At 43.2% G+C, this 11,417-nt stretch overlaps 1 protein-coding gene across 1 annotated transcript; it reads left to right on the top strand.

The window, feature by feature from the left end:
- The first annotated feature begins 9,236 nt into the window (after positions 1-9,236).
- LOC112099525 lies at positions 9,237-11,055 on the top strand. Its single transcript, XM_024186882.1, has 3 exons — positions 9,237-9,401; positions 9,547-9,698; positions 9,780-11,055. The coding sequence occupies exons 1-3, from the start codon at positions 9,237-9,239 to the stop codon at positions 11,053-11,055; spliced, it is 1,593 nt and encodes a 530-aa protein (XP_024042650.1).
- Positions 11,056-11,417: the final 362 nt, after the last annotated feature.

Genomic DNA, 11,417 nt, shown 5'->3' with positions numbered 1-11,417 from the left:
ATCAGCATACAATTCCTTAATATGTTCAAAACCAAGTAGTTTAGCATTAAGTGTTGAGATTATGACATATTTGCTGGAAAACGCATCTACAACAATGTTTTCCTTACCTTGCTTGTAACGAATGACATATGGAAATGTCCCAATGATTTCTACCCATCGAGCATGCCTCTTGTTCAACTTGTGTTGGCCTTTAAGGTGTTTCAAAGACTCATGATCGGTGTGAATCATGAACTTCTTAGGCCATAGGCAGTGCTGCCACGTTTCTAACACTTGAACCAACGCATATAACTCTTTATCGCAAGTCGGGTAGTTTAAGGTTGCCCCACTTAGTTTTTCACTAAAGTAAGCAATTAGTCATCCCTCCCGCATTAAGACTACGCCAATACCAATACATGAGGCATCGCATTCAATTTCAAATGTTTTATAAAAATTAGGCAAAGACAATAAGGGAGCATTGGTAAGCTTTTGCTTGATAATTTGAAATGCCTTCTCTTACACTTCTCCCCACTTGAATCCAATATCTTTTTTTATTACTTCAGTAAGCGGTGTGGCTAATGTGCTAAAGTCTTCCACAAATCATCGATAGAAACTAGCGAGCCCATGAAAGCTTCTCATATTACTTACACTTGTGGGACTCGACCACTTTTGGATTGCACATACCTTTTCCTCATCAACTTGTATACCCTGTACACTCACAACAAATCCTAGAAACACAAGTTTATCGGTGTAAAAGGTACACTTCTTCAGATAACTTTTCTTTTCTAAGCACATCTAAAACATATTTCAAATGTACTACATGATCGTTTATGTTTTTGCTATAAATGAGGATATCATCAAAATAAACAACAAAAAACTTGCCAATAGAGTATAAAAACTCAATTTGGTCAGTATCAGGAGAGAACTGATGTAAGGATTGAAGCTGTTGAACTAAGCGTTGAGACCGCTTAGGGTTCTTAGGGCATTCTTTAGCAAAATGTCCGAGCTTTTTGCAAATGAAGCATCTGCTCTTTGTTCTTCGTCGGTCAAGGATCTCAGAAGGTTGTCGTCTTCTGAAGTACCGAATCTTTTTGGGACGCCTAGGGAATGGGCGTGACTGTGGAGTTCTGGAAGATTTTCTGTGAAACCTGACTTTGTGGTGTTTCTTCGTGGAGGGACAAGTACAATGCTTAGAGTCTTTGCACTTGATTTCCAAGTAGGGTTTCTTCAAAACGCAAAATGATTTTGGTATAATTCCTTTTGACAAATTCCTTATTCTGCTTTAAGTTTGCTTCATCTCCAGAGAACTTAAGAGCTTTATAATCATGGCATCTTCTTCACAAACTCCAGTTCACTTATCTTCTTCCATGTCCCTTCCAAAAACTGTTACTAAGCATACTACGTCTAAGCTAGAGAGTCTTGTTGAGTATTCCTATATCCCAGATAAGCACCAGAAATACCAGAGTTCATCGTCACTGATATCCCGGACAGAGGGGATGAAGAATCCGGTGAGGAAGAGATTCTCGGGATGAAAAGTGAGGAACTGATTGTGAGGATTTTCTTCAAGGAAGAAAGCTTTCATGTAGTAGCGGAAAAGAAATTGATTAGCAAACTCCTGAAGGCGGTAGAGGGAAGGAAAAGTTTGTACAGGCCGTGGGAAGGTCTTTTGGGTAAGAGCCTTAGAAGGCAGAGAGGTAGCAGTAGATCTAGTAGCCATGAAGATCGGGAAGACTGGGGAAGTGTAGAAGATTGGAGAGGCAGGTGTCTGAATGCGAGATAGGAAATCTGGAATGAGGTTCTTTTGTCCTTTTATATGTGCAACATCAAATTCATATCGGGAAAACCATTCCTGCAACCGAAGTAACTGGCTGTTGGGAATCGTTTTACCTTTAAACTGGAGGACTTTAGGGAAAGAGGAATTATCCAATCTGATCAGGAATCTATGGCCAAGGAGGTGGTATTCGAACTTTTTGATGCCGTTTTTTACGGCAAGAATCTCCTTGTAGATCGTGTGATAGTGCTGCTGGGCTGGACTAAAATGTCCACTAGCATGTCCGATTAGATATTCCTTTTTGTCGATCTGTTCAAGCAACAGGGCTCCCCATGATGTGTCTGAAGCGTCAGTCTGTAGGATACGTTTGCCATCTGTCATGATCTTGAGTTGTGGTGGATTCTGGGCTATCTGCTTTAATAATCCTTCCAAGGCTACTTCTCTGTTATGGACTCTGTTAGAATGGTTCTCTCCTATTCCTCAATGGAGATCCCAACTCCAGCAGCTTAGTCACAACCATCATCTTTCCACCATCCCTTCTCATGAAGCTGAAAAATTCACATCCGTGTTCATAGTTCACCGACCATATTTCCGTCACCCAGAGACAGCCGCCTTCTTTGCTCAACCACAAATCAGCCACTACCACACAACCCCTCATCCCAGCACACTGGATCAATACCCCCTGTTCAAAAAGGCTCTCATGAATCATCTCCTGTCCTTAAATCATGTTCCTCCACCACCACAAGACATCATCTCCAGTTCTATTGGACCTCGTCATGACATGTTCATGGTACCTAATCCTTCTGGTTCTAGCAAAGGTATTATTATCAAAGAAGAACGTCCAGATACTCCTCCACAGATTTACTACCAGGATTCTCAGGATCCTGAAGATGACTTTTTACCGCTCAGTCAACTCCTCCAAGAGTTTCAGACTCCACCAGAACAAGGCCAGTCATCACGAGTCATTTCACAATCTGAGCCCATCATCACTCATCCACCATCACAATGCAGATCTCTCTGCATTCCCGGGGGGTCAGTAGTGGTAGACTCAGCATGATCCGCCATAAGAAGACGAGAAATATCAGTCAAGTGCTGTTGGGATTCATCGGAACTGAAACTATGGGGCTCAGAAGTCTCAGTGATAGAATCAAAGGTGTCGACTGAATCAGAGGGACTGGATTCTTCTGAGGAGCGGTGAAGCTGGTCAAGGTCTGGTGCAGTGATAAGGTAAGTCTCAGTAGGCTTCTTTTGTTCGGCTTTAGAAGGAGATTCCGGAAATGGAGGTAAGGCTGAGGTAGATGGAAGGTCAGGGAATACTGGTTCATGTATTTGAAGGGGTTTTTGGATAGCGTTTGAATACATAGGACGAACTGGAGGAGGGATAGACACTGTAGGAGGTGGAACAGGGCGTCGAGGAGGTCGAGGTTTAGGTTTTGCAGGTTGAGGGTTCAAGTGGTAGGTCATGGGAAAGACTTTCTCAGGAGTATAATCCCTTGGAGTAGTAGGGAAAAAGGACCCGAGAGGGTGATATGGTTCTGTGGGAAAATAGGATAGGGGAGCAGTATGAACTGCTTGACGCCGTTGGTTGTCAGCATCATATGAGGTTTGGTACTGTGATTATTCTTCCAGATCGAAAAAGAAGAAAATTATCTATCCTGCCTGCAAATTATATTTGTCCGAAGATGATGATGATGAACCCGATTATCCACCTCCTTTGCCACTTTACGACAAAGGACTTCAGTGGATCCAGAAACATCAGCCCAGATCATGCAAACCAGTCCGGTCCTCGGCTGGTCTTCTGCCTACACCTCCTATGGTGTCCTGCATGATGTTCTCATCTGCCTCTGCCTCAGCTTATAGTTCTGAGTACCCGCCTCTTGAGAAACGCTCAGACCAAAAGCACCAGGTTTGGAGCAAACCATTTGTCAACTCTCCTATTTCCTCCAGTGGACATCTTGAAGAACCCAAGCCTTTTGAAGCAGTCCTTAACTGGCAAACTCAGAATGCCAGAGTCCAGAATGCTTCTCTTACTTCCTTACACTCTAAAGTTGATCAGATCGCTCACAGATCCTCTGCTGTTGAAACAAGGGTTACTTCCCTCTCAGACCAGTTGACCAATTTGTATAATAGTCTTCATACTAAGGTTGCACAGCTTGACCGTGACCTTCGAGCCATGATTGCCCGCGGTGATAATTCTCATAAGTTCACTCGAAAAGAGCAAGAAATCAGACAGCTTCAAGCTGAAATTGCCAGAATTGATGCTGACAACCAACGGCGTCAAGCAGTTCATACTGCTCCCCTATCCTATTTTCCCACAGAACCATATCACCCTCTCGGGTCCTTTTTCCCTACTACTCCAAGGGATTATACTCCTGAGAAAGTCTTTCCCATGACCTACCACTTGAACCCTCAACCTGCAAAACCTAAACCTCGACCTCCTCGACGCCCTGTTCCACCTCCTACAGTGTCTATCCCTCCTCCAGTTCGTCCTATGTATTCAAACGCTATCCAAAAACCCCTTCAGATACATGAACCAGTATTCCCTGACCTTCCATCTACCTCAGCCTTACCTCCATTTCCGGAATCTCCTTCTAAAGCCGAACAAAAGAAGCCTACTAAGACTTACCTTATCACTGCACCAGACCTTGACCAGCTTCACCGCTCCTCAGAAGAATCCAGTCCCTCTGATTCAGTCGACACCTTTGATTCTATCACTGAGACTTCTGAGCCCCATAGTTTCAGTTCCGATGAATCCCAACAGCACTTGACTGATATTTCTCGTCTTCTTATGGCGGATCATGCTGAGTCTACCACTACTGATCCCCCTCCTCGGGAACCTGGCCAACCCTATGTTGACATTCCTTCCGATGTTGAAGGAGAAAATGAAGGAGACAACTCTAATCCTCCTCCACGAATTCGAACTAAAGTTGCCCCTGGCGCTGGACCATGGTTTACCTTTGATGATCTTCCACCGGCTCGGTGGCGTGAACGTCTCCAGGAACTCTCTGCCTGGTTAGATCTACAGATGGTTAAACCTGATGCAGAACTTTCTACAGTTCTTAAAGAATTTGTCTCCCGATTTACTGGCTCTCTCCGTGATTGGTTTGACAGTCTCGGACAATACAGACAATTACTATATCTCCAGCACCCTACTGTCTCTGCTGCTCTCATGGACATTCATTCCCAGTTTCTTGGAGAACCTGCAGCTATCTTTGCCACTGCTCGTAAAGAATATCTCCAAATGAGATGTTGCTCGATGCAGAGATCTGACCTGCATTATCATTTCAAACGCATGTCTGCCCTGTTCCATAAAATTGGTGGTATCAATGACCACACCCTCAAGCATGTCTTCTTGTCTTCTTTGCCTGAAGAATTACAACCTGAAATCCGTCGCCAGATTGCTAATGCCCAGCTCGACATCAATAATCTTTCTCTTGGCCGTCTCTTCCAGCTGGCTTTAGTGTCTCTTGATTACCTCTGTGATCAGAAGAAATTCTTCCGAAACCTCATGAAAGACAAAGAAGGATTCCAAACCGCCTGCAAGAAACCCTACTTGGAAATCAAGTGCAAAGACTCTAAGCATTGTACTTGTCCCTCCACGAAGAAACACCACAAAGTCAGGTTTCACAGAAAATCTTCCAGAACTCCACAGTCACGCCCATTCCCTAGGCGTCCCAAAAAGATTCGGTACTTCAGAAGACGACAACCTTCTGAGATCCTTGACCGACAAAGAACAAAGAGCAGATGCTTCATTTGCAAAAAGCTCGGACATTTTGCTAAAGAATGCCCTAAGAACCCTAAGCGGTCTCAACGCTTAGTTCAACAGCTTCAATCCTTACATCAGTTCTCTCCTGATACTGACCAAATTGAGTTTTTATACTCTGAACAAGAAAGTCCTGATCCGGATACAGTTTTTGCCCTTGGCACTTCTGATTCAGATTCAGATTCAACTTCATCTACTGAACCAGAAGACTATTCCCCTGTCTTCCACATCCAGTCAGTACCTTCATCCTCCACTCAATTGTCAGTTCAACCCATTCCTTCCGTCAAAATCCAAATACTGTTATCCAAATACAGTCGGCCCATTCCTGCTATTGCCTTCATAGACACTGGCGCTCAGCGCAGTATTTTAAACCCTGCTATTTTGCTGCCTGAAACCTGGATTTCAAATGAAAATCATTTCCGTGCTGCTAGTGGAAAATTGTTTTCTACAAAGCTCCGCACCAAGTCTAGAATTGGAATTCAGCTATTCCCAAAGCTCACAGTTTGGACCCATGTAATCGGGTCTAGCCTACCTGACAAAGATCTTCTTCTTGGGTTTGATATCCTATTCCAAGCCCAAAAGATTCAAGTCCTTCCTACTGGTCTCAGATTCCAGTCCATGTTCCAACCATACACAGACCAGCTCAAACTCTATCATTTGGCCCAGTCCCCTCCTGATTATCAGTCTATTTCGGCCCAGTTACTAAGGTTTTGTCCTCCAAATCATTTGGCCTTTGCCCATCCACATCCTCTGTGGAAAAATCCAGCCCATTTCGTTAAGCTCCCTTTTAAGCTTAATGAAGACCTTAATCCTACCAAAGCAACCCATCCGGGTATGCCTCCTTCTGAGCTTCAGTTAGCCCAAACAGAATGTGCAGAGTTACTCGCCCAAGGCCTCATTGAGCCCACAACTTCTCCGTGGGCCTGCCAAGCCTTTTATGTTAATAAACGTGCCGAAACATTACGGGGTAAAAAGCGTCTTGTTATTGATTATCAGCCTTTAAACCAGTTTTTACAGGATGATAAATTTCCTTTACCTCGAAAAAATTCCATCTTTACCTACCTCCAAAATGCTAGAATATTTTCTAAGTTTGACTTAAAGTCTGGGTTTTGGCAGCTGGGTATTGACCCTGCTGAACGTTATAAAACTGCATTCTGTATTCCCAATGCCCATTACCAATGGACCGTTCTTCCCTTTGGTCTCAAAACTGCACCATCCATTTCCAAAAAGCCATGACCCAAATCTTCCAGCCCCTCCTTCACCATACCCTTGTTTATATTGACGATTTACTTCTGTTTTCAGGTACTCCAGAAGAGCATCAAGTTTTACTCCAACAGTTCCATGATATCATAGCTCACTACGGTATTATGCTTTCCGACAAAAAGAGTACAATTGCCACAGATACCGTAGAATATCTCGGTATGCAGATAAAGAATGGATTCTATCAGCCTGGACCCCACATTGCACAAGAATTACTCCACTTTCCAGATAAGGATTTCACAAAGAAACAAGTCCAACAGTTCCTTGGCATCATCAACTACATCCGCGATTTCCTGCCTCATGTGGACCAGCAGACAAGTATACTTTCTGCTTTACTAAAAAAGAATCCTATCTCTTGGGATTCCCGTCACACTACAGCTGTCCAGCGGCTAAAGCAGATAGCCCAGAATCCACCACAACTCAAGATCATGACAGATGGCAAACGTATCCTACAGACTGACGCTTCAGACACATCATGGGGAGCCCTGTTGCTTGAACAGATCGACAAAAAGGAATATCTAATCGGACATGCTAGTGGACATTTTAGTCCAGCCCAGCAGCACTATCACACGATCTACAAGGAGATTCTTGCCGTAAAAAACGGCATCAAAAAGTTCGAATACCACCTCCTTGGCCATAGATTCCTGATCAGATTGGATAATTCCTCTTTCCCTAAAGTCCTCCAGTTTAAAGGTAAAACGATTCCCAACAGCCAGTTACTTCGGTTGCAGGAATGGTTTTCCCGATATGAATTTGATGTTGCACATATAAAAGGACAAAAGAACCTCATTCCAGATTTCCTATCTCGCATTCAGACACCTGCCTCTCCAATCTTCTACACTTCCCTAGTCTTCCCGATCTTCATGGCTACTAGATCTACTGCTACCTCTCTGCCTTCTAAGGCTCTTACCCAAAAGACCTTCCCACGGCCTGTACAAACTTTTCCTTCCCTCTACCGCCTTCAGGAGTTTGCTAAACAATTTCTTTTCCGCTACTACATGAAAGCTTTCTTCCTTGAAGAAAACCCTCACAATCAGTTCCTCACTTTTCATCCCGAGAATCTCTTCCTCACCGGATTCTTCATCCCCTCTGTCCGGGATATCAGTGACGATGAACTCTGGTATTTCTGGTGCTTAACTGCACTCCATGCAACTCAGTTAATCATCCCCTTAGCCTACACAGTCAACACCCTCAATAATCCTTCCAAGGCTACTTCTCTGTTATGGACTCTGTTAGAATGGTTCTCTCATATTCCTCAATGGAGATCCCAACTCCAGCAGCTTAGTCACAACCATCATCTTTCCACCATCCCTTCTCATGAAGCTGAAAAATTCACATCCGTGTTCATAGTTCACCGACCATATTTCCGTCACCCAGAGACAGCCGCCTTCTTTGCTCAACCACAAATCAGCCACTACCACACAACCCCTCATCCCAGCACACTGGATCAAGACCCCCTGTTCAAAAAGGCTCTCATGAATCATCTCCTGTCCTTAAATCATGTTCCTCCACCACCACAAGACATCATCTCCAGTTCTATTGGACCTCGTCATGACATGTTCATGGTACCTAATCCTTCTGGTTCTAGCAAAGGTATTATTATCAAAGAAGAACGTCCAGATACTCCTCCACAGATTTACTACCAGGATTCTCAGGATCCTGAAGATGACTTTTTACCGCTCAGTCAACTCCTCCAAGAGTTTCAGACTCCACCAGAACAAGGCCAGTCATCACGAGTCATTTCACAATCTGAGCCCATCATCACTCATCCACCATCACAATGCAGATCTCTCTGCATTCCCGGGATTGTCCATGCTAAAGGATGTCCTCAGTATGATGGCCCTACTTATCTAGAACAGTGCACCTTATTCTGTGAACCTCATGGAGCCAATTGCCACAAAAGCTGCGTCAACTATCGCAGATTTGAATCCAGCTCCAGCTCAGATGATTACGGGATGAATCTATCCTCTCCGTAATCTCCGCCGCATGTCTTGTCTTTTATGTAAAAGATAAAGTTAGGGGGTCCTGTCCCTACTTTACTTTATTAAAGTAGCTTTTATGTCTTGTCTTTTTATGTAAAAGATAAAGTTAGGGGTCCCTATCCCTACTTTACTTTATTAAAGTAGCTTTTATGTCTTGTCTTTTTATGTAAAAGATAAAGTTAGGGGTCCCAATTCCTACTTTACTTTATTAAAGTAGCTTTTATGTCTTGTCTTTTTATGTAAAAGATAAAGTTAGGGGTCCCTATCCCTACTTTACTTTATTAAAGTTGTTTGCTTTTTGAAAAGATGAGGGTCCTGTCTCACTTTTCAAAATTTGGCTTTCTCCCGTTGTAATCCCTATATAAGGGAGCCTCCTCTTAGTTTTTCACTAAGGAAGAGGTGAGCCTTAAAGTAATATATTGAGTGTTCTATTATCCATGTCTCTCTAAAGCAGATAGCCCAGAATCCACCACAACTCAAGATCATGACAGATGGCAAACGTATCCTACAGACTGACGCTTCAGACACATCATGGGGAGCCCTGTTGCTTGAACAGATCGACAAAAAGGAATATCTAATCGAACATGGTAGTGATCATTTTAGTCCAGCCCAGCAGCACTATCACACGATCTACAAGGAGATTCTTGCCGTACAAAACGGCATCAAAAAGTTCGAATACCACCTCCTTGGCCATAGATTCCTGATCAGATTGGATAATTCCTCTTGCTAAAGAATGCCCTAAGAACCCTAAGCGGTCTCAATGCTTAGTTCAACAGCTTCAATCCTTACATCAGTTCTCTCCTGATACTGACCAAATTGAGTTTTTATACTCTGAACAAGAAAGTCCTGATCCGGATACAGTTTTTGCCCTTGGCACTTCTGATTCAGATTCAGATTCAACTTCATCTACTGAACCAGAAGACTATTCCCCTGTCTTCCACATCCAGTCAGTACCTTCATCCTCCACTCAATTGTCAGTTTAACCCATTCCTTCCGTCAAAATCCAAATCCTGTTATCCAAATACAGTCGGCCCATTCCTGCTATTGCCTTCATAGACACTGGCGCTCAGCGCAGTATTTTAAACCCTGCTATTTTGCCGCCTGAAACCTGGATTTCAAATGAAAATCATTTCCGTGCTGCTAGTGGAAAATTGTTTTCTACAAAGCTCCGCACCAAGTCTAGAATTGGAATTCAGCTATTCCCAAAGCTCACAGTTTGGACCCATGTAATCGGGTCTAGCCTACCTGACAAAGATCTTCTTCTTGGGTTTGATATCCTATTCCAAGCCCAAAAGATTCAAGTCCTTCCTACTGGTCTCAGATTCCAGTCCATGTTCCAACCATACACAGACCAGCTCAAACTCTATCATTTGCCCCAGTCCCCTCCTGATTATCAGTCTATTTCGGCCCAGTTACTAAGGTTTTGTCCTCCAAATCATTTGGCCTTTGCCCATCCACATCCTCTGTGGAAAAATCCAGCCCATTTCGTTAAGCTCCCTTTTAAGCTTAATGAAGACCTTAATCCTACCAAAGCAACCCATCCGGGTATGCCTCCTTCTAAGCTTCAGTTAGCCCAAACAGAATGTGCAGAGTTACTTGCCCAAGGCCTCATTGAGCCCACAACTTCTCCGTGGGCCTGCCAAGCCTTTTATGTTAATAAACGTGCCGAAACATTACGGGGTAAAAAGCGTCTTGTTATTGATTATCAGCCTTTAAACCAGTTTTTACAGGATGATAAATTTCCTTTACCTCGAAAAAATTCCATCTTTACCTACCTCCAAAATGCCAGAATATTTTCTAAGTTTGACTTAAAGTATGGGTTTTGGCAGCTGGGTATTGACCCTGCTGAACGTTATAAAACTGCATTCTGTATTCCCAATGCCCATTACCAATGGACCGTTCTTCCCTTTGGTCTCAAAACTGCACCATCCATTTTCCAAAATGCCATGACCCAAATCTTCCAGCCCCTCCTTCACCATACCCTTGTTTATATTGACGATTTACTTCTGTTTTCAGGTACTCCAGAAGAGCATCAAGTTTTACTCCAACAGTTCCATGATATCACAGCTCACTACGGTATTATGCTTTCCGACAAAAAGAGTACAATTGCCACAGATACCGTCGAATATCTCGGTATGCAGATAAAGAATGGATTCTATCAGCCTGGACCCCACATTGCACAAGAATTACTCCACTTTCCAGATAAGGATTTCACAAAGAAACAAGTCCAACAGTTCCTTGGCATCATCAACTACATCCGCGATTTCCTGAAGGAATTATACCAAAATCATTTTGCGTTTTGAAGAGGCTCTGATACCACTCCGTTCACTTGAGACTTTTCTACAGCTGTAATTCTGCCGTTATACAACCCGAAAACAGCTTTCCTTAGCTTAAAACGGGTACCAAACCAGATAAGAAAACAGCTAAAGACCGTCTCAAGTGTTCTGATACACAGGATCCTTCATACAAAGGCAAGTGTAGAGCATACTAACTTGGTTTTGAACAAACTCGTTTTTAAAATTTTCCTTATTCTTTTTCTTATCTATTTCAGAGCTCCATAGAACTTAAGAAAGAGGAGTTTAGAGAGACATGGATAATAGAACACTCAATATATTACTTTAAGGCTCACCTCTTCCTTAGTGAAAAACTAAGAGGAGGCTCCCTT

Source organism: Citrus clementina, unplaced genomic scaffold, assembly GCF_000493195.1.
Source record: "Citrus clementina cultivar Clemenules unplaced genomic scaffold, Citrus_clementina_v1.0 scaffold_9, whole genome shotgun sequence".
NCBI lineage: Eukaryota > Viridiplantae > Streptophyta > Magnoliopsida > Sapindales > Rutaceae > Citrus > Citrus x clementina.
This window is presented reverse-complemented; position numbering and strand designations above follow the sequence as displayed.

Bases quoted from the DNA above. Each gene is read 5' to 3' on its own strand.
- LOC112099525 (XM_024186882.1), top strand. From the start codon at position 9,237: ATGACAGATGGCAAACGTATCCTACAGACTGACGCTTCAGACACATCA. The intron at 9,402-9,546 runs GTACAAAACGGC...TCCTTACATCAG, and splicing joins TCTACAAGGAGATTCTTGCC to TTCTCTCCTGATACTGACCA. The intron at 9,699-9,779 runs GTCAGTACCTTC...ATCCAAATACAG, and splicing joins TCCCCTGTCTTCCACATCCA to TCGGCCCATTCCTGCTATTG.